The sequence below is a fragment of the Ctenopharyngodon idella genome, chromosome 17 (assembly GCF_019924925.1).
Source record: "Ctenopharyngodon idella isolate HZGC_01 chromosome 17, HZGC01, whole genome shotgun sequence".
NCBI classification, from domain to species: domain Eukaryota; kingdom Metazoa; phylum Chordata; class Actinopteri; order Cypriniformes; family Xenocyprididae; genus Ctenopharyngodon; species Ctenopharyngodon idella.
The window spans coordinates 35258429-35283024 of NC_067236.1; the positions used below are offsets into that span (position 1 = coordinate 35258429).

The 24596-nt window shown below is 35.7% G+C and overlaps 1 protein-coding gene, 1 long non-coding RNA gene and 1 pseudogene across 12 annotated transcripts in view; 2 read left to right on the forward strand and 1 right to left on the reverse strand.

Annotated features, from left to right (window-relative positions):
• Window positions 1-24596, reverse strand: part of LOC127499176 (protein NLRC5-like) — a 784214-nt gene that overhangs the window by 457263 nt on the left and 302355 nt on the right. For all 11 annotated transcript variants that reach the window (XM_051869371.1, XM_051869366.1, XM_051869364.1 and 8 more), the window contains 2 exons: window positions 22115-22288; window positions 8628-8801 (listed from right to left, as the gene is read on the reverse strand). In XM_051869371.1, the coding sequence (XP_051725331.1) occupies window positions 8628-8801; window positions 22115-22288 (348 nt within the window). The remainder of the gene's footprint in view (window positions 1-8627; window positions 8802-22114; window positions 22289-24596) is intronic.
• LOC127499183 (tetratricopeptide repeat protein 8-like) overlaps window positions 1-24596 on the forward strand; it is a 370710-nt pseudogene that overhangs the window by 308918 nt on the left and 37196 nt on the right.
• LOC127499188 (uncharacterized) overlaps window positions 1-24596 on the forward strand; it is a 127607-nt gene that overhangs the window by 91402 nt on the left and 11609 nt on the right. The gene's annotated exons all lie outside the window — the stretch shown is intronic.

Sequence of the window (24596 nt, forward strand, 5' to 3'; positions counted from 1 at the left end):
GACCTCCAAGTTCTAAATATTTAGTTTTTGATGGTCAAAGTGACATAAAGGGTTTAAATGGCAAAAATGGGATTGCCAGTGTCACAGAGACTCGACCTGATTGTAATTTCTAAATTCCCTGATATGTGGGTAAATGACAAATATAAAGCATGTCAAATCTGGCAAAGTCTTAAGCTGGGCCAGAGTTACAAGATATAGGTAAAGTTTGATGTTACAAGTTTATGAAAATGCAGTGTACCAGTCCTGAATGCCTCAAGAGTCTCCCTTTCTCTCATTCAAAGTCAGCTAAAAGCTGCTATCTGAGCTTGTGTCATAAGTGATAACAAGCTATTTATAGTGAAGCTCAGTGTCTCAGTTGAAAATCATGGACACAGAGATGTTAAAAGAAATAAATTGCCATAAAGAGGGCAATTAGTTGTTAAATTTGTCAAAGGAAAACTCAATGAGTATAAAGAGGTCTTTAAAATGGTCATACAGACCTTGAATGATAGAAGTGACTATTTTGACGAATTTATTCTATGACCAGTAACTTTTTTGTCTCATCCTAGTCACCACCATGTGCAGGGCCGATGGCTCGAGTTACAGATGTAGCAGAACACTACACTGAATGGACAATTGTGAAAACTAAATTCACTGAGTATAATCTCAGCATTATGTTGCTGCTACAAAGATGTCTCATGGATTTTAGTGATTAAATACTGCTGTCATTAACCTGTCTCCATGTTTTAAGACTATTAGGCAGTCCAATGGTTCTGGTGGCTCTTGAATGCAACTTCCCTAAGCTCCAGAAAACACCTGATTCTGTTGAAGAAAACTATCAAAGATTTCATAATGGGAAAGAGCGGTTACCAGTGTGCACGAGGTGATTTCTCACTTTTCTCCAATCTGTATCACATTTTCAAAACTCTAAACACAATTAGCACAACATCCGTCTGTTGTGACCTTACCATAATTCATGTCGTTTTCACACAAAATGCCGTCAATTAACACGTTTCTAAAAGGCTTAAATTTCTTTCTGATCTTATTTACAAATGCTTAAACACAGCATGACAGAAATGAAGACCCAATGTTACAATCTTTAAATATAGTATAAAACCTACTTCTGTACCAACAGCAGCTCAAAAGTATTGAAAAAATCTAGAAAACAAATACTGAAACAATTGATAAGCATTTATAATTAGCAGATATTGAGAAATATTGAGAAATAGCAGATTCCAATCTCAGTTGGAGGAATAGTCAGATGTTGAAGCTCTTTCATTACATGGACATACAGTAAAATAGACACAGACTCATTGTTCAGTGTGGATGAAGAACAACACAGAGGAGCAGAGAGAGAAAAAAATGTCTGGGTGAGGGAGAGGAATAGATGAAGGAGGAGAAGAGTTGGATCAGGACAAGGGAGAAGAAGAGTTAGGGGAGAGGAGTAAGATTGTGTGCTGGATTGTGCATCTCTATAGTTTTCCTCTTTTACACATGATGAACCTATGAAAGCTTATTTCTGCCATGAATAGAAAATAAAAAGGCAATTGTGACTTTTTATCTCACAATTCTTACTTTTTTTTCTCTCAATTCATATAGTTTTTATATCACAATTCCTAGAATTTTTTTTTAAATTGTGTCACAATTACTGTGATGGGGAAAAAAACTTCCACAGTAACGAAATATCATGTATGTTGGATTTGTTGTTGATCAATGGCAGCAATTTCATTTAAATTCATGTAAAGCTTTTACTACACCGATTCCTCTACCACTGTTCCATATACGCTGAATATGTGGTCTGTGTAGGGCACTAACTAAGGGGACACCATCCCACCCTCTATGGGCACCATCAACACCCCACCCACCCCCAGAAAGAGATTTCAACCAAGAGGGCAACTGAAGTTCAGCATAGGGGACTCATTTGACCAGTGGCTGCCCTGAGCAATTCTGTTACTTTCTTCTTCTTTATTTCTACTGTACATTCTATAAAGTAAAGACTCATTCACTTTTAGATAGTCTGTTGGGATGTTTCCAAGAATGCACACATTCAACACTCAACCAAAAATGTAGAATGGCTTACATGTAAGAGCTCTACTGTTACTGCAGTAAAAGGAAACTGAATTATAAAAACAATGGATTTCATATTTTCTGCAGGTAGAACTGAAACATGACAAGTAATGCAGTTTTCATAATGCCATCAGCTGTTAGTATTTTGACAGTCATTGTGCTTTGATTGACTATATGTTCATGTTGGGTAGAAAACTAGTGCTGGTGTTTGACAGAACGACTCTTTTGAATCAGGTTTGCTGTGTTTTGATAGAGTTAGTGTGTGTAGAAAAAGGTTTTTAGCGTTTTGAAATGTAGAGTTTGTATTTATTTAACAAAATATGGTTTTGGGCAGAAAATGAACTATTTAGCGAACTGTGTGATGTAGGTGTTGCTGTGTTTCACATTTCTCCAAACTCGGATCACTGTTCTCAAATCAGTTAACACAGTGATCTGAGCACTTTATAATTGTCCAAAACAGATTTTACGTTTTCATTCATTTCACATAAATTGCAAATCATGCGAATCATTTTCTCAAAACACGATCACAGCTTTTTTATTGGCTTTACACAGTTCACAAACATTTATGTACCATCTGTCCAAACACAATAAACAAAACTCTTGAATGTGTCATATTATCAAATGCACTTGATATGTTTTCAATTGGCCCCAAAATGATAACTGTTTGGTTAATAATACACACAACACAGGAGATTCAGTTTTTCTGTCTGTTTACACATTTATCACTATTGCATAATGTGACAGGGAAAGTATGAAAGGGAAAGTTTACATAGAGCAAGAAAAGAATAAGAATAAGCAAGAGAAGGGGAAAATAAAGAGGTGAAAGTGTAAAGGTGGTGCTGTGGGTAGAGGAAGGGGTGTAATGAGAAGGAAGAGTGGAACAGATAGAGGGAGATCATATGAGGAGAGAGGAGGATGAAGAAAGGAGGAGAGGAGAAGAGATGGGTGGAGGGCATTGGTGTAGTGGAGAGAGCAGGGTATGGGGGGATTGGGGTGTTTTATTAAGTTGGCTTGAAAAAGCCTTTTACTGATCTATATAAACTTCTTCTTCTTCTGAGCCACATTTTAGACTGCATCTCCTCCTAGAGCTTTAAAGCTACAACCACCAAACTCGGCTCAGACCTTCAGACTGTTCTGACTTAGTGTGCTATATCTTTTCAGACTGATCCAACTTACGGTTTTCCTAAAAATGCTGATCAAAACTCAGAAAAACTCCCATAGACTTACATTGAAAATCTGAACATTTCATCAACCTCCAACTGTCAAATTCAAATCTAAACACTCTGAAGCCCATTAGACTCAATGAAGCTGCCATTCTGTGTACTATTTATAAGCCATTCAAACTGATTCAAACTCATTAACTAACTATCTGACTAACTAACGAACTATCTATCTATCAATGGGGGGGATTGGGGTGTTTTATTTATAAAATGTTGTTTTATTTATAAGAAATTCAAAGTAAAATACTTTGGCATAATTTCACAACTTAACAAGCAGACAGAATAACACAAGACGCGTCACTCGTATTGTTTTGAATGGGAGAAAGTGCAATGCGCAATATGTCTCCATGACGGGACAAAATGTTCTACTGTAACCGACGCCTCGTTTTATTTTGGATCTTTGAAATATGCGTAGTATTTTAAGCGTTTGTCACATGTCGTGCATGTAAAAGTAGGAAATATGAATGTGAAGTGAATGTGGTCTCGTTTCAAATGCACTGATCAATATGCTTGCGTCGACTTCACTGTAGCCTATGTGTGCTGGTTCCTTTCCGTGTTCTGACCGGTGTCCGAGTCTCAATCAAACACAAACCCATTAATTCAAATGATTAATAATGGGAAATAACAAGCGCTTCCATTTCAGAGTTATCAGATCTGCTGAAGATGTTGCTGTTCATGTTTGCCAGCGCAGGACATTTTACAAATCCAGACCAGACGATGTTCTACGGCCATGTCCAGAATACAGAGTAGCCTATCCATGTCACACAGTAGCCTACAGTTAGGGTGATATTACTTAACCCGTGATATAAGATTTTGGCCATATCCAAATCATCCCAGTATCAACGTCAATAGGCTAGTCCTTGTATTTCGGGCACACCACAAGGTGTCACTGTGGCCTCAACGCTTCGCTCTCGCCTACTCTGAGCTTGATTGCTATGTCTGAGGTAAACCACGCCCTCCTCATTACCCTACGGACAAAGAAATGTAAAAATATATAAATGTAAAAATAAAGAAATGTAGAAATGAATAAATGTGGAAATGAACAAATATGGAAATAAATACATAAATAAATAAATGTGGATATAAATAAAAATCAAAATGAATAAATGTATAAATAAAAGAAAAAATGTGGGAAAAAAAATATATACATAAGGAAATAAATGTATAAATAATTATTATTATTATTTTTTTTTTTTACATTTCTTTGTATATTTATTCATTTATTTTTAATTTTGGCAGACTTGGGATTCCATAGTATTTTACCCTCCATAAATCTCAACGTCTTCACAAAGCAAAGCTAAGTTTCCTTTTTAAGCTCTTTCAGTGCTTCCCACATTTTGTGGATGGGAAAACATAGATCGCGATACCTGATGTGATTCAATTTCAAAAGGCTATAATTTCACGTATGCTCCGCATGTTTCAGAGTCAAATGTGGCGCTGTTGCGCGTTCTACCTGCTCACGCAGCGCTTATTCTAGTGGTTCACAATCAATGTACTAAATGCATACTATAGTGCACGTTTATGCTAATCGATTGCTTATGCTGGTATGACTAATGTTGTACATTATTGACAAAAGTTTACTTTATGGTATTGTAAAATATTGTAAATGGTTGTAAGAACATATCTACCTCATCTAAACTTGAATGAGCAGCCCTCAATAGTAAGCATACACATTACAAAATAAGTGTGCGAGCGTAAGGGACGCTCAGAGGGTTCAGTTGTTAGGCACTAGGGATGTGCATCTCCACAACTGAGGCCGATGCGATACATTTAAGATACATGTGAAGCGGCTACTGATACAATGCGATACGATTCACCCCTATTAAAGGATTAGTTCACTTTCAAATTAAAATTTCCTGATAATTTACTCACCCCCATGTCATCCAAGATGTCCATGTCCTGCTCTCTTCAGTCGAAAAGAAATTAAGGTTTTTGATGAAAACATTCCAGGATTTTTCTCCATATAGTGGACTTCAATGGCCTCCGAACGGTTGAAGGTCAAAATTACAGTTTCAGTGCAGCTTCAAAGGGCTTTAAACGATACCAGACGAGGAATAAGGGTCTTATTTAGAGAAACCATCACTCATTTTCTAAAAAAGTAAATAATAAATAATTGTTATACAATATGCTAGTGCAAGTATATATGACAATTTAGTTCAAACTTTGACCTGAGGAGGGCAGTAATACACTTAGCAGCGTCTACACCGCTGGAAATCAAATAGAGATGAAGAATAGAGCTAGTTCAAGATGAGCATTTATGGTTAAAATGTATAAATTTTATTTTTTTTTTTAGAAAATGACCGATCGTTTCTCTAAATAAGACCCTTATTCCTCGTCTGGTATCGTTTAAAGCCTTTTGAAGCTGCACTAAAACTGTAATTTTGACCTTCAACCGTTTGGAGGCCATTGAAGTCCACTATAAGGAGGTGCCGCACGTGATTAAGTTAGTCGTTACGTTTTCTCCAATGGTAAGAGATACAGACCCTCTCATCTCCCTATAATATACAATCTCTGGCGTCACAGTGTTTTCTACATGCACTCATCTCAGTGAACGTCTCACTCAAAGTCTTAGTTTTTATTCTGCTATTTATTCCATTCAATTTAAGGCGCAGACGTGACGTAGACGTCACACAGACTGCATCAGGCTGAAACTAGCAACAAACTCTTGCGTTGCGCCGGGTGTATGATAGAGCCCCAAGAGTGAGACTAGAAGTACAGCCATATCATGTGACATTCCAGGAAATCTCTTAACATAAACAATGATCAGAGATCCAGAGATCACTATAACATGCAGAGAGAAACGGTTTGGAGACAATAAACACATGATTGCAATAATATATGGTTTATCTAGAGCTGTTCAACGATTAATCACATCCAAAATAAAAGTTTATGTAATATATGTGTGTGTACTGTGTATATTTATTTTGTTTATAAACACATACATGTATATATTGAAGAAATATTTACATGTATATATTTATATAATTTAAATTATATATAAATATTTATTAAGTTGGCTTGAAAAAGCCCACTCACTGATCTTCTATTTAAGATTATTATTCTTCTTCTTCTTAGACTAAAATTTCTAAATGCTACTCCTCCTAGACTGTTCAAGCTGACTCGAGTTGCCTTATCTTTTCAGACTGATCAGACTTACGGTTTTCCTAAAAATGCTGATTAAATCTTGGAAAAATCCCATTGACTTTCATTGAACTGCCTTGGCTGATCTGAACATTCCGTCCAACTGTCAAAATTCAAATTCAAACACACAGACTCAATTAAACTGCCATTCCTATTTCTAAGCCATTTAAACTCATTCAAACTCATTTAATCTATCTATCTATCTATCTATCTATCTATCTATCCATCTATCTATCTATCTATCTATCTATCTATCTATCTATCTATCTATCTATCTATCTATCTATCTATCTATCCATCTATCTATCTAGCTTTTAACCCATTTTAGCCCACCGGCAACTATAGTTGCCGCAGAGTATAGTTGTCATTTTCCTTTTGTAAGTACTTTTCTAGATGTTTTCCATGTTTTATGTCTCAATGACATGCAAGAAAACAACCAAATACAGGATTTCAAGAACAAAAAAAAGGTATTGACTTCCTTCCTGTCACTTCCTACCCATACTTCTAGGAAGCATATTGAAGGCAAACCCTCCCAAAGAAAAGTAATTTTCATGTTAATATGAAGTATTTTTTGTTGACATATATATATCTACATAATCATGAGGGTCTCTAGAATCATCCAAACAAAACAAATCTTACAATAGATCTACAGTTTTTTGTATACTTAGTCAAAAGTCCAAGCGGCAACTATAGTTGCCGGTGGGCAAATGACTTGCAAGTACATATATCATGGGGAAATGGAGTATACTGTGTTTAATGAGTTAATAAATCAAGGTTATTGGTCTTGTTTAGTGCATTTTGCCTTCATAATATTTTATATTGATATATATTGTTTTTTTTTTTTTTTTTTTTTGATTTACTTATTTTTTGTTTGTTTGTTTTATGTGACCCTGGACTACAAAACCAGTCATAAGGGTCAATTTTTTTGAAATTGAGATTTATACATCATCTGAAAGCTGAATATATATAAGCTTTCCATTGATGTATGGTTTGTTAGGATAGGACATTTGGCCAAGACACAACTATTTGAAAATTTGGAATCTTAAGGTGAAAAAAAATCAAAATATTGAGAAAATTGCCTTTAAAGTTGTCCAAATGAAGTCCTTAACAAATGTATATCCATTCACAAAAATAATTTTTTATACATTTACGGTAGAAAATTTACAAAATATCTTCATGGAACATGATCTTAATATCCTAATGATTTTTGCCATAAAAGAAAAATCTGTAATTTTGACTCATACAATGTATTGTTGGCTATTGCTACAAATATACCCGTGCGACTTCTTACTGGTTTTGTGCTCCAGGATCACATATAGGAGTAATTTTTTCTAATGAACAATGTAATTTAACTTTTTGATTCACAATGCTCTGTTGGAGCAACTTAATGGCTGCACTTTGTTCTGCATTATGTTCCACCACTTTAAGACAAACGGATTTGTTGTTTGATGTGTTTTCATAGTCAAGAGATTATAAGCTAAATGCAGCTTTTTTGTGTTCACATCAAATGTTCTTCAACTTTGATCTGTTGATCTGTTGAAAGCAGTTATTTTGAGTTAGATGCATAAATGTTATCCTCCTATTCAAAGTTTACATTGAGGGGTGCATACAACATATTTGCCCACCGGCAACTATAGTTGCTGCACATTCAAATACATTTTTTAAGAAAAAAAACAAAAACCTGGGGAAAATAAATGCAGAACATGTTCACATAGGACACTATTAATAGGAATATATGCATGAAATCATTCAGAAAAATTTGGGCACAAATGGGTTAAAACTACAATTCTAAAACTTAAATTATTTCAAACTGAAAAGCTTCAAACTACAAACTTTTAAAACTTCTTCAAACTTTCTGGACCAGCTTTTTCAAGCAAAATTAAAGTTTGTCTACAAACTGTTTTATCTAGTTGATTTTTATATTTTTATATTGTCCCTAAATATATACATGTATATGTATAAATACAAAACAAATATACACCGTACACACACATATATTACATAAACTTTATTTTAATCATGACTAACTGGCTAACAGGTTGAAAAAAAAATCATTTTTGAGTGAACTAACCCTTTAAATTGATGAATGGTAATTTGAATGAATGAATGTAATAATAGTTTTCCCTGAATTCTATTCCATTTTAATGTTACTTTATGAATTATTGAAATTTCAAAATTCACAGTGACACAGTTTCATGTGAGAGTCGCGTATGATCTTACTCTAGTTCCTCCAGTTTACAGTGAGGATTCTCCAGTACAGCAGAAATCATCTTCACTCCCGAGTCTCCTAGATTATTCCTAGACAGATCCAGTTCTCTCAGGTGTGAGGGGTTTGATCTCAGAGCTGAAGCCAGAGCAGCACAACCTTCATCTGTGACACCACAATACTCCAACCTGTAGAGAACAATGACACACTCTTCACTCTCTCAGATCAGATCAACAAGGAATTTCTCAAGATCACATTCAAACTAACAGTGTGATGATAAGGTGAGAGAGACAATGAGAAGAAAATGAATCAATTTAAAGATCAATAAAGTCAGTTTCCTCTGAAATCATATTCTTCTTCTTTTTGCCCCCTGAACACAATATTCAGATACTGAAACTCTGACATCAAATTCTACTACAGATTTATAATAGTGAATAAGAATAATTGATATGACATCTATAGCTCTCCTATCAACACACTGATGTGAGAATCACCCAAATACATTTTTCAGTAACACTTTTTATGAAGCCTGTGTTTATAATGCATTATAAGGATATTCTTAATGCATCATTATGTTTGTAGCGTGATCCATTAAAACGTACTATATATATATATATATATATATATATATATATATATATATTTCAATTCAGACCTAGATATTGTTACTATTACTCCACTAGGTCTGAAATATATTGTTCGCTGCAAACATGATGATCTTAAATTTATTAATTATTAATTTACTATTAATAAATGTGTAAAGTTGCATAAAATGGAAATACTCAATAAAGTAGGCTAACTATGTTACCTCAGATGGTTGAATAGTTGGATTCCAGAACCGGTAAAATAAAACGTATATAAGACAATACAACATTTACTGTAGGTGTAATGAAGGGCTGACAGCGTGAGGATCCATTTGCAGTTTCTTTATTGTGACAACAAAGCACAAGGCAGACAAGGGCAAGACAGTAGCGGAAACAGGGACAGGCTTGGGTCGAGGCAGGCGGCAGACAAACAGAAACTTACAACAGGCAGAGTTCAGGGCAGGCAGCAGACAAACGTAATCCAGGAAACAGGCAAGGTTCAAGGCAGGCGGCAGAGGTTCACAAATGATAAACAGTCCAATCGATAGCAAGGTAACAGTCCACAAGAAAACGCTCAGTAGTGATCACCGGGGCAAATCAAGACTTCGCAATGAGGTGGTGTGTGTGTGAGTCCTTTATAGTCCAGGTAGTGTGCTAAGCTGTATGTGGCAGCTGGTGATTGGTGTGGAGTGTGCATGTGATTGGCAAGGAGGATTATGGGAAATGGAGTCCAGGAACTGACAGGAACAGACAGTGATCGTGACAGTAGGAGCCATACAGTTTACTGGTGACTTAATTTAAAAAACTGTTCTATTGCGCTTCTCATTCGCCGATTTTGGGTGAGTAAGATGTGAAGGATTCTATGGTCCAGTTAGTATTTTCAGCCCATAATGGTGGCCGCGCTACCGGAGCGCCATCTAGTGGCTGTTACCCAAAAAATATCAAAGTGTCACCTCTTGGGTTCTATACTCTTTGTCCACGATGACGAGGAAGTTTCAGCAAAAGAAAAAAATGATTTCTAGTCCTTGCATTAGCTCTACTACTAGATATATTTATGGAGATGAGAAATAAAAACCCGCCCTGTACAGCTATGATCAGCTGTTCGGCTGAGCTTTCGGTGTTGTTACGGAAAGGCCGAAGCTCATCGGTTGGTTCTTGTCACATGACCTGCGGTGCACTTGTGGCATTCTGAAAGATGTTTTCATCTCGCCGCGGCATAGGCGCGCCTGGAAAAACGAGCGCGCTGCACCGCATGCGCGTCGCGACCACGTCGCTTCTATTATGAGCGCGCTTGCTCAAATTATAGTAAAAGCTCACGCGCAAGTCGCGAGCATCGATTTGAACCACCGAAACGCGTCCGATGCTACCAATAAACATTACCGATGCTCAAACGGCATCTTGGGCAAATGTGGCTCAGCTGTGTGAGCAGAAGCGCTGCAGGTGTCTGACAAGAAATAAAATAGTGTACAAATGTATTCAGGGATTGCATTTGTTCAGTACAGTGTTGTTCAGTGCAAGATTTTGATGTTATTTAAGCTAAAATAAAGTAAGGGAAAATATTTGCACTAACTGTTAAAACTAATACTGTATATAACAATGATAGAGACACTGCTGTTTACATTTCTTTAAATATGGCAAAAATATTTTAGTAATGAAATTTGAAGTAAATGAGAAATAATGCAAAGGAAAGTAAATTTTCAGAAATGTTGTGCTTTCTTGTGCTTGAATGTTAAAATGGCCCTCCTATGAGGTGTCAATCACAGCAACGGCCCCCAGCCAATTTGAGTTTGAGACCCCTGCTTTAAGGACTTTACACTTGCTTGACTAAATGCAGAAAATGATTGACTTTGATTTGAGATCCAATGACTCGAGACTTGACTTGAACTGTCTGACTCGAGAATGACTTTATAACAACTTAAATAATTGACATATCCAATACCTTACTAACTATTAATAAGCAGTAGGAATTGGATCCTAAAGTAAAGTGTGACCTCATCACAACATCAGTTGATGAACAAAATAAGCTACAGAACCAGCGAGGTCAGAGTTTGCTCAATCACGTGACGCTGCAAAAGCACAGAAAAAACATACAGTGCGGTGAGTGCGCTAAATACAGAGGGAAGAAGAAAATCATAGTTTCTGTTGGATATAAACACTTCGAAATGGACAATATTTATAAAAGGAGATTTGCAGCATAAAAACTGTTAAGGGATATCGATCGGACACGACCATCACAACCTCCAACTTCAAAAAGGAAAGCCATGTAAGCGAACCTGTTCGTTAGTTAATTTGACTAAATCTAGAGAGAAAAAAATGGTCAAAACAGCATGTCTTTATACAATTTATTTTTCAATTGTAGCTTAAGGTTGTCAATAGATTAAAATGATAATTAATGATGGCATGTTTTATAATTAACGTAATGTAAATTCGCTGACATTTGGCACGTTTTATTGTAAATCATTGTGCTTTAATGCCAAATATTTCGCTCTTTCTAAAGCAGGATCAGACATTATTAGAAATGACACCAGAATTAATAAAATGCAGCCAAAATTCAAGATATGGTGCAAAATGGCCCTAGTATGAGCTTTTTATATTTACTATATGATATTTAAGCAATATTTCCAGAATATTAGCACAGCTGCTAATGTGATATTAATTTTTTACAATAGTTCAGTGAACTAAAAGTTAATATTATAGTGACATTTTAGACATAATATTGTCAATATTCTCTGTTTTTGCTCTTTTTCTCCCAACGACAATATCTCACACAAGCCACAGCAAAAGAGGCATGTGTCTCTGCAGCACCAACACACAGTGGTGTTTCCTTACTGAATGAATCCGGAGTTTTGAACAAATCGGTTCAGTGATTCAGTGATTCAGTCACTTGCTTCGTTCCAGAATGAATCGGCCGTTTTGAATGAATCAGTTGAATGAATGCTTCTATGACTCATTCATTAAGACAGTGATTTACTGCCACCTACTGGCTGTTTTAATTTCATAATTAAAAGCGTAATTAATTTTTCCCCATCTCATTTTTTTTTTCTATATTCAAAATTCTATATTAAAAAAAATTATCTCAACATTTTTAATGCTGTTGTAACTGCAGTGTAAAAAATTCCCTTTTGGTTAGAAAATGGTTAGAAAATATCCCTGAAAATCAATTTAAGAGGTCAAATATTGGCTCTTAAAGTAAAGTTAATTTCTGTCACTTCCCTGTAGGTGACATTCCATAAAATATATATAAGCAAAGTTAAACATAATGACATTTACTAATAAACCTATATAATTAATGCATCACACTTGTGAATTCACCTTCAACATTTTTCATCTCTGATGGTCTGAGGGTGAGTAGATCAACAGCAGATTTTCATTTTGGGGTGAACTATCCCTTTAATTCTCTTTGCTCCTGGATTAAACATTGTCAAAAGTTATCAACCAATCAGAATAGACCTCCACGCCTGACCGATGAAAATGATACAGGAAATCTTATTGGCTGTAAGTGAAATGCACCAGAAACTCTTTTGAAATATCAAAGGTGGCTCTTTAATTTCTTTACAATGTTAGAAATGTTTCAGAATGAGGCATTTGTATGATTTGTACATATAAATAACCTAGTCTGTGTAACTGCATCACTACATTGTACAGACATTACAGGTCAAACCCCTCTGATGTTTGATTTATTCAAATAAACATATTATATGGCTCTTAAGACACACTGTATATGAAAAAATCAGTGTTGGCATTTCGAATTCCTCAACTGAATTAAGGTAATTTGTTTCATTTGTTTTTATTTAATGTTTACTTGTCTTTTTTGTAAATTCAATTCAGTTTGAAAGTCAGTTTGAAATCAATCTTCCTTGTGCTGCATGTAAGCTATTGCAACAAAGTTACTCTATTGTGAAGACAAATACACAGAGTGAACAAATGTTTAAGTGAGATTATTGTAATGGTAATTAATCAACGTTTAAATACGTAAACAAAAGCCTAAATTCAAATCTGTTCATCATATAAAGTGGACGTGTCTCTTCAGAAGACTTGAATTAAACCGCTCCATTCAAATGGATTACTGTTACAACGAGTCTTGTGCTTTTTGAAGCTTGAAAATAATGATGGCCTTGACAAAATGGATGGACAAAAATTGAGATATTAAAATATCTATATGGCAGTATACAGTATGTTGCGGTTTTCCTCATGGTATTGAAAATGATACTGAATATTGATATTTTTCAAGGTATCGTATTGAAGTTAGAAACTCCAGTATCGTGACCACTAATTCATGTACTTTGTCAATAAGGTAAAACTTTGCTATTTTCTACATAGATCTATGATTTGATTGAATATATATTGGTACAGTAATTCATTAAATATCACCAGCTAAAAAGTAACCAGTAACTAGTACTCTGAGTAGTTTTTGAGAAGAGTACTTTGTACTTTTACTTCAGTACTTTTTGACACCAGTAATTTTACTCGTAATTGAGTATTCAGCAATGTAACAGTACTTGTATTTAAGTACAGATTTTCAGTACTGACAGAAGGAAGTTATTTCAAACTGGTCGCCATTAAGTGTAATTGTTCCCTTTGTATGCGATGGTGTGATTCTTCAATAAATGAATAAATAAATAAAATAAAGATCAATTTGACTGATAGCATTATTATTATTTATTTTTTTTCAAGATTTCTATAGATATCAAAATATTTTGTTATCGTGAATTATTTTGGTCATGATAATCATGTAAAAATGATTCAGGTGAACCACACTCCACTTCCCTCTTTTCAGCTGCAGATACACAGTTTGAGGCAATGCTCACGCTTCTGTAAGGGTGCTCTGTTTGAACAAGCATTACAAGATCAGTTGAATTACATCAAAATATTTGTGTTTTTTTGTTTGTTTGTTTTTTTAAACCCTCTTCACTGTAACCTGTGTCTGTTGTCTGGTTTGTAGTTTGTTCGGTTTATTTAACTTGAAGGGGTGGATTCTGGAATCCACTGCCGCTTCAATATATATCTTTTAAGTTATTAACCAACATTTATCTTTCTGTTAAATTATTTGAATGACTTCTTCAACGTATGTTAAAGCATTTCTTTTCCTTTTCAAACACTAGAAAATAATTTTGAATATTGTCTGTACCTCTCACTGAGAGAAAAGAACATGTTATCAGTATGTTTTGGGAAAGTTTCCTGCTCAGAGCAGAGCTCAGATCAACTTCAACCTTGAAGAAGCTGTGAATCATGTGTATCTGTGTATGTGCGCTAAGTGTTCTGTGCAGGTCCTTTGTACTGGTGGACAACTGGCACTCTTCTTGAGACCAGCAGACACCATGTCATGACCCCAAAAGGACATCCAGTGCCTAAATCCAGGGTCCCCTCGTCAGCATCGTGACGAATGGAGATATGCTTCTGACTATCTGTCCATGTGTGGAAGATTTTTCTTAGCCAATCAGAATCATTCAACCTGAAGTAATGACGTAGTTAGTTGACTCTGTTAGAGTATAATTGTTGTGGAAATGTGAATGTACGCAGAGCGGCCTACAAACTCCTTGTGAGACTTGAAGCTGGCTTCTGCTGATGAAACTGCAAACTATTCTTCAGTAAAATTATCTTCAATTTATTATTTTTTAACTCTGACTCCGGGTGTTTATTCATCATATCTGGTCTTTTGGGTCTTTAACTATAAAATTCCCCTACAGTTAATGGTGGAGTGAATGCGAGCAATCATTCTTCTGTGACATCCTCGACTAACCAACAAACAAGGTAGGAAGCCGTTTTATTATTTTGTTAGGGCTGTCTGGTTGAAAGGGTTGAGAGAACTGGGAAGTGAGACGGTGAGTTTACGTACACACTCAGACGTGAGTGTGGTACACCAGATCATTGGATACAGGCTGGTGTCACGCCATCAGAGGGAGATGGTGGGTGATAACTCCACTCCATTAAGGTGTTGGAGGAACACTGGAAGCCAGAGGCAGAAGGTGTTGAAATAACTCCTTCCTATTGAAGGGTAGGAGGTCACTAGTAAGCCGGTTTGCTACTAGTGTCTCATGAACCAAACTTCTCCGACTCTTCCATTCAGACAGGGGCGCCCTGAATTTAGTGATTCAGGAAGTTAGAGATTAAGCTTTTAGTTAAATATGACAAAATACAGATAGGGATAGGGTTGTTTGGTCAAGGATGCATCAGGAACGATCCTGACGAAAATAAAGATTGTGACCCTAATTGGATTGGACCAGTATATGTAACTGTGATTTTGGAGTATACTTTGCAGTTTCATCACGCAGAAGCCAAAGCTGTGTTGTTCAAAGATCGCCGCTGCCATCTCTTTCAGGTGAGTATTAACTTTGACTAAGATATGGCTGACAAATTTTGAAACTTGATCAGTCCAGATACAGATAATGAGACAGAAGAGAGCAAACGCTGTAAGCAGATCTGCTCTGAAGCTCTCACTTAAAAGAAATTTGTTGAACTAATTAAGAAAATGGTTAGTCAGGGTTTTGGTTCTGATTGGAAAGTTAAACAACAACTTGACTGGCTACAAACAAAGAAAGAACCAGAAAAATTCACATTTTTAGCTGTTTGTGCTTATTCATGGATTTGTAAAATGGGCGGGGTACCATTAACCCCTGATGGAAAAATCCCAGAAGTAACTGAGGGATGGTTCAATCTGATTACCCAATGTGATAAAGATGACATGGAGTGTTTTAATTGTGGTCAGCAGGGCCATCTCGCCTTTAATTGTAAATGCCCACCTAAAAGGTGTAGACAGTGTGGGAAACTTGGCCATATTCGCAAATATTGTAAACAAAAGAAAGAAAAGAAAGGAACAAAAAAAGAGACTTCCACTCTGTCTGAGAATGGGCTTGTGAAACTGAGAAAGAACATGAGATAACAAAAAGGTCATAAGATTGTAGTCTTAAGGAATTCCTTTTGAAGGAAATATCTATAATAATACGTTTTATATTGAATGGACAAATACAGGTTAATGTAAAATTACAGACAATAAATCTAAAACGTGAGTTACAAAAATATATAAAGGGACGATTGGATGTTCTGAAAGTTTCACTTTATGGAAAAATATTTGAACCGTCTCAAGTATGTTTTGTAGTGTAAATAACTAAAATGATGTAGGACCTCCAAGTTCTAAATATTTAGTTTTTGATGGTCAAAGTGACATAAAGGGTTTAAATGGCAAAAATGGGATTGCCAGTGTCACAGAGACTCGACCTGATTGTAATTTCTAAATTCCCTCATATGTGGGTAAATGACAAATATAAAGCATGTCAAATCTGGCAAAGTCTTAAGCTGGGCCAGAGTTACAAGATATAGGTAAAGTTTGATGTTACAAGTTTATGAAAATGCAGTGTACCAGTCCTGAATGCCTCAAGAGTCTCCCTTTCTCTCATTCAAAGTCAGCTAAAAGCTGCTATCTGAGCTTGTGTCATAAGTGATAACAAGCTATTTATAGTGAAGCTCAGTGTCTCAGTTGAAAATCATGGACACAGAGATGTTAAAAGAAATGATTGCCATGAAGAGGGCAATTAGTTGTCAAATTTGTCAAAGGAAAACTCAATGAGTATAAAGAGGTCTTTAAAATGGTAATACAGACCTTGAATGATAGAAGTGACTATTTTGACGAATTTATTCTATGACCAGTAACTTTTTTGTCTCATCCTAGTCACCACCATGTGCAGGGCCGATGGCTCGAGTTACAGATGTAGCAGAACACTACACTGAATGGACAATTGTGAAAACTAAATTCACTGAGTATAATCTCAGCATTTTTATGTTGCTGCTACAGAGATGTCTCATGGATTTTAGTGATTAAATACTGCTGTCATTAACCTGTCTCCATGTTTTAACACTATTAGGCAGTCCAATGGCTCTGGTGGCTCTTGAATGCAACTTCCCTAAGCTCCAGAAAACACCTGATTCTGTTGAAGAAAACTGTCAAAGATTTCATGATGGGAAAGAGCGGTTACCAGTGTGCACGAGGTGATTTCTCAACGACGGGTAAGATCCTCTTTGGCCAGACAGGGGACAACCTAAGGCAGGGGGTCACCGCCGCCACTGGGCATCTACCCTGAAGGGAGGTGTTTAATGTGAGATGGGTATGAGAGTGGAGCGGATGTCTGTGAGGCCAGCAGCATCATTAAGGGGGGATGACCTGTGAAAGGTACAGCAGTCTGACCCAAAAATGTTCCTCTATACCACTCACCAGAAACCGCATTACTAGGATGGCTTGTTTTTCATTGTGACAAGCAACTATGTCAGGGGACAAGACCCTGAGGAAAAGGAGATTACTTATAAAGAGCTGATGGGAATGAGCTTTCAAGAGCCGACTGAGACCATGAGGTGATTGTCCGTAATTTCTGGGGAGACAATAGCAAAATTTATTAACATGATGTTGGTTGCTCTATTGGCAAGAACTGTATAGAAGTTTCAGATTCAGCAGTACTATGAATCCCTGAATCCGTGAGGCTGTGTTTATTTTGAACTAATGTGTCTATATTATAGTTTTTACTCCTGCAGGTCATTAGACATGGCATAGGATAATTCTAAGGCATGGTGGTGGTTAAAGATGAAGACTGCTTTTGCAGATTCAAGAGAAAGTTAAGTGAATTCAACATTTAAACAAGATAACCTCCTAGAATAAAATATTTTAGATTGTGGTAATGATTTTTATTTGAACAATATACATTTTCCTTTTAAAATTGGTTAATGATTATTCTGTATATAGTAATGAATTTAACATTACATTCTGTCTAAATTAGTCTTGTGATTCTGTTGAAAAGAGTATTTGTGCAGTAAGAGAGAGAGACTGCTGGGGTGGAGGCAAGGATGGTACTCTGTCTGTCTGTTATCAGCCTGCTAAAGCTTAAACAAAGCAATGAGATTAGAACGAAAACAACCCAGCTGACGTTTCTAAAAACAAATTATAGTGAAGAGACATGCTTTGAGACTGAATAAGAGTAAAACCTACAGGAAAAGTTTAAATATGTTTTTAGAACAAAAAGCAAACCTTGACAATGAGCGGTTCATATTCGTGTGAGTGTGTGTGATGGTGGCTGAACTTTATGTTTTGTACGTGTTAGTTTGGGGAAATATTCTGTCCTCAGTGTGTATCTGTCATTAACCTCTGGAATGAGTGTTTTATCATTACAGATGGGTTAAGTGAAACGACAAATTTTGACAAGTCGATATTTCGGACTGAATCTTATGAAAAGACGATACAGAACATGGGACGAGCTTTAAGTGGATTGGATATCCAGCTCTGTCTGCTAATGGTAATTATGACTTTTGTCATTTATGATGTTGATTTGAATTACTCTCTGGATTTGTATGTTTAAGAACATTTAAATAAATTGGGATTGTGGAATTGAAGATTGCCGTCCATGGGTTAAAAACCCTTGTCTAAATTCAACTGAGGGTCTAAATTTATACACTGTCTTCTTTGTTTGATCAGAATGATAAACGTAAACGTTATAAGATTTGACGGCAGAGACAAAGTGACACATTGGCTAAGTCACTAGTAAATTATCCAGAGAAACCCCTCAAATTTATGGAAGGCCGGTGGGCAAACAAAGGAGGAGTGAATATAACTGATAAAAGTTTTATTTTTCATCCATTAAATGGATGCATGACATTAGATGTCTAGAGAAATACAATTTATGTAATAAGGGTTGAAGGAGAAAGCAGCTATAAGGCTGTCTGTGTAACCTAGGGGTTGAGATTTGAGTAAAATAATACTTTGGTTTCTGCAAAACAGTAGAGATAATAATAGGACTGAGACAATGATAATATATTTTTGGATCTACAGACTAACAATTTGATAGAGAAATACCGTGACAAAATTATAACAAAAAGTAAAGCAGTTGAAATTAATGTGATGAAAAAAAAGATGTAAAACTGTTTCAAAAAACAGCTTTAAAGAAATTGATAATGTCTTATAGCACAAATTTGTATAATTTATAAGTGATATGGAAAATTATATTAAAAAAAATATCTGTCCCTTTGTGTTTATGTTTATGATTTTGGTGCAGTGGCAAATCTAATGAGATGATAAGTATCACTGCCAAAGAAGAGGGTTAAGATTTTGGTCATTTAGCCTAAGCAGTTATAATTGACAAGACATTTGAGTTTAAAACTGACTTTAAAGGAAGTCTTAATTATTTGATTTTGAATGCTGTACTGTTGACATGGTCTGAGTACTGTGAAATGTTGTGAAAATTGAGTTTCGGATTAAAAATAATTAAAAAGTTTAGGTTTATGTATTTATTTATTTATTTATTTATTTTTATGGGCTATAATGGATCTGTTGTGAAAAGAAATCTTAACAAAAGGGTTATTACGTAAAAGTAACAATTCTCTGTTTTATTGAAAATGATAATTGAAATGGTCATGTAAATTTGTTTTCTTTTCTTTTTATTTTTAAAGGTGTTTTTAAAAAAAAAGAGATTTAAAAGATGTTCTGCAGTTAAGGTGGTACATGATATGTCTATAGACTGTAAACTGAAGGATGATTTAAGAGACTTAAAGTACTTGGATGGATTATGATGGGTCTTATTTATTTTTAACGTTTATTTTGAGTTAGACCACAAGTTTGTTTTTAATCTTTAAAAATTATCTATAAGGGGTATAGTGAAAGGAGTGGATTTACGATCCATCTTCTTGTATTATATAATAAATTGGAAATTATAGTTTTCTAAAAACCAGTGTATATATCCTGGTGTTTATGATTACAGGAAATGTCTGTATTTAGTATCTGAGGAGTGACTGAGGGTCTGGCCCATGCCAGGAATGCAGTAACAGTGCTTACTCGTTTAGCCCGGCTTCCAGAGAATAAATATGTATTTGTTTTGTAGTCAAGGAATTTGATGATAAACCAAATAGCCAGGATTGATGTAAAGACAAATATGTGTAAGGACTGAAGGTCAATCATGCACTACGTGCTCTGTAGAATATTCTGTTCTAGTTAAGTCCTTCAACAGAAAACCTATTGTCTATTTTATACCATTTTAACCTGCCAGGGGAGCATGGGTCAACAATGTAAAATTTTGAAGCGGCCTAAATTGTTAGACCAGATGTGGTGTTTAGGACTCCACATTGGCCTTTAAGGGGGACTGAAGGGGTGGATTCTGGAATCCACTGCCGCTTTAATATATATCTTTTAAGTTATTAACCAACATTTATTTTTCTGTTAAATTATTTGAATGACTTCTTCAACGTATGTTAAAGCATTTCTTTTCCTTTTCAAACACTAGAAAATAATTTTGAATATTGTCTGTACCTCTCACTGAGAGAAAAGAACATGTTATCAGTATGTTTTGGGAAAGTTTCCTGCTCAGAGCAGAGCTCAGATCAACTTCAACCTTGAAGAAGCTGTGAATCATGTGTATCTGTGTATGTGCGCTAAGTGTTCTGTGCAGGTCCTTTGTACTGGTGGACAACTGGCACTCTTCTTGAGACCAGCAGATGCCATGTCATGACCCCAAAAGGACATCCAGTGCCTAAATCCAGGGTCCCCTCGTCAGCATCGTGACGAATGGAGATATGCTTCTGACTATCTGTCCATATGTGGAAGATTACCAAATTTGTCTATTTTTCTTAGCCAATCAGAATCATTCAACCTGAAGTAATGACGTAGTTAGTTGACTCTGTTAGAGTATAATTGTTGTGGAAATATGAATGTATGCAGAGCGGCCTACGAACTCCTTGTGAGACTTGAAGCTGGCTTCTGCTGATGAAACTGCAAACTATTCTTCACTAAAATTATCTTCAATTTATTATTTTTTTAACTCTGACTCCGGGTCTTTATTCATCATATCTGGTCTTTTGGGTCTTTAACTGTAAAATTCCCCTACAAACTGTTAGTTTTACTTTCTTTTGCAGGATAATAATATATTTAGATCTAAATTTTCTTTTTTTCAGGTAGACTCCTCACCCCTTCCTTCTACTGCCGGCAGGATCTGACGGTTCAAGCAGGAATCTGTCACTGAACCGCCGGATGGGGTTTATGCCAAAGGATTTTTTGTATGCACTATCTACATATTACAGTTTTTTACAGACGCTAGGACACATTTCTCAATACTTAGGTCAGTTTTGCAAAACTCTTCACACAGTGAGCACAACAGAAGTCTATGTGGGCTAAACTGAGGATCAATTATCATTGCTTTGGCACAAAATGCATTCAATGACTACATCTCTCAATTTTCATGAATTCTTTTCTCACTCAGACACAACAACTGCCAAAACTCTTTGTACGTACAGGCCAATTTGCACATGCTTACATATTGTTTTCAAAACTGTTAAACTTAAGTTCAAAACAGTAACATAATACAAAACTGAATAAGACAGAAATTTGTACATTTCTACAGTAATATAGTTATGAAATATATTCTGAATCTAAAAAATCAAATACTATCAAAACAATTAGATGAAACTGAACACCTACACAAGCATTAGTCTTTCAATTTCATTACCATCAATTCAAAAGGGGAAACTTAGGAATAATTTTGTTCTGTAATGTAAACATGGACCATGTAACATAAACTGCAGTGAATTATAAGCAGTAGAGAGTGTCATTCTTGTTTTGTAAAGAAATTTTAAAAAAGAAAACATTGTATAATGCTAACTGATGTTAGTGTTTTTAGGTCGATGTTTTATGAGTGACAAAGTGTGTTTGCTCAGTGAAAACCTTTGCTAGTGTTCTGGAAGAATGAGTTGATTTGAGACACGTATGAAGTGTTTTGGTAGATTTGGTGCATTTTGAATGTGAAGTTAACCTCTGTGCCAAGATGAAAGTTGGTTAGGAGAACTGTGTGAAGAGTTTTGAAAAAGTGACCTAAGTATTGAGAAATGTGTCCTAGCGATTGTAAAAAACTGTAATCCTTATTCACTTCCAGTCTTTATGATAGAGATGATCTTACCACAGTTCCTCCAGTTTACAGTGAGGATTCTCCAGTACAGCAGAAATCATCTTCACTCCCGAGTCTCCTAGTTTATTCCCAGACAGATACAGTTTTCTCAGGTGTGAGGGGTTTGATCTCAGAGCTGAAGCCAGAGCAGCACAACCTTCATCTGTGACACCACAATCCCACAACCTGTAGAGAACAATGACACACTCTTCACTCTCTCAGATCAGATCAACAGAGACTTCATTATTAAAAAGAAACCAAAACAAAAGCACAAATCCCCATGTTTGATATGAGTTTTACTACGTTTGTGTGTGTGTGTGTGTGTTTGAGTGAGAGGGAAAGCTAATATAAAAACTGAATATAAGAAATTATGTTAACAAATTATCACATTAAATAATATGGAAAGATGATCACAGAAAAAAGATGGATGTGATGGTCATTAAGGATGAATTCATGTTCTTCATGTTCTTCTATTCATGTTTTTTTTTCAATTTCTAACACACTTTTCTCCAATCTGTATCACATTTTCAAAACTCTAAACACAATTAGCACAACATCCGTCTGTTGTGATCTTACCATAATTCATGTCGTTTTCACACAAAATGCAGTCAATTAACACGTTTCTAAAAGGCTTAAATTTCTTTCTGATCTTATTTACAAATGCTTAAACACAGCATGACAGAAATGAAGACCCAATGTTACAATCTATAAATATAGTATAAAACCTACTTCTGTACCAACAGCAGCTCAAAAGTATTGAAAAAATCTAGAAAACAAATACTGAAACAATTGATAAGCATTTATAATTAGCAGATATTGAGAAATATTGAGAAATAGCAGATTCTAATCTCAGTTGGAGGAATAGTCAGATGTTGAAGCTCTTTCATTACATGGACATACAGTAAAATAGACACAGACTCATTGTTCAGTGTGGATGAAGAACAACACAGAGGAGCAGAGAGAGAAAAAATGTCTGGGTGAGGGAGAGGAATAGATGAAGGAGGAGAGGAATAGATGAAGGAGAAGAAGAGTTGGATCAGGACAAGGGAGAAGAAGAGTTAGGGGAGAGGAGTAAGATTGTGTGCTGGATTGTGCATCTCTATAGTTTTCCTCTTTTACACATGATGAACCTATGAAAGCTTATTTCTGCCATGAATAGAAAATAAAAAGGCAATTGTGACTTTTTATCTCACAATTCTTACTTTTTTTCTCTCAATTCATATAGTTTTTATATCACAATTCCTAGAATTTTTTTTTTAATTGTGTCACAATTACTTTTTATACTTATTTATTCTGTGGCGGGGAAAAAAACTTCCACAGTAACGAAATATCATGTATGTTGGATTTGTTGTTGATCAATGGCAGCAATTTCATTTAAATTCATGTAAAGCTTTTACTACACCGATTCCTCTACCACTGTTCCATATACACTGAATATGTGGTCTGTGTAGGGCACTAACTAAGGGGACACCATCCCACCCTCTATGGGCACCATCAACACCCCACCCACCCCCAGAAAGAGATTTCAACCAAGAGGGCAACTGAAGTTCAGCATAGGGGACTCATTTGACCAGTGGCTGCCCTGAGCAATTCTGTTACTTTCTTCTTCTTTATTTCTACTGTACATTCTATAAAGTAAAGACTCATTCACTTTTAGATAGTCTGTTGGGATGTTAAGCATCAGATAAGCATCATTTCATCAGTTCTGTAGCTGGCAGGTCGTACGGCTCGATGCTGTTAATGTCAAGCATTTTCTCTAAATGACGCTGCTCGGCGCTGTTATTTAGTCTCTCCTGATAGAGCCCCTTTCCTTTCACCTTCTCCTTCTCCATTTCTTCCCATAAAACTGCGCTGTAATTTATTTATTAAATTATTCTGCTCTCTCTCTCTCTGTTGGTCTTTATCTCGGGCTGCAGTCGAGGTTACCATAGCAACAGATACCGTATCCTGCTAATATGGCGGCGCCTTCCCAAAATGCAACGCGGAGTGAAAACATCATGACGTAACTCCTCATTCTCTATATTTTAACACTTTCGCATTATTCTGTAAACACTATTTCTGTAAAATGGCAGTTATTATTAATAATTATGTCAGAATTTTTTTTTTATAATTATTAAATAAATTTTTATATTAATTAGCTCTATAAAATCTACTATGTTTTTATTTTAGATGTATTGAGGCTCATTTGCTTTGTGTGGATATATTCATACATGCATTAACGTTACATTCATTAAAATCGTTCAGTTTACCATGGCGAGGGTAACGGTTGCTTCACGACCAATTTCAAAGTTCAGTGCAACTGCCGCTAGAGGGTTACTGTAAAATTGTGTGATTATTAGAGGAGAACCGGGACGAAAGTAACGCGGGACGAAAGTAACAAAGCAATTTTCTCAGAGCTCTGACTACATTTGCGTTCCAAGTTAAGACACGTTCAGCACGCAACCCTTGACGGAGCTGCCAAACATCATGTGATTTCATCATTGTTTCCCGCGGT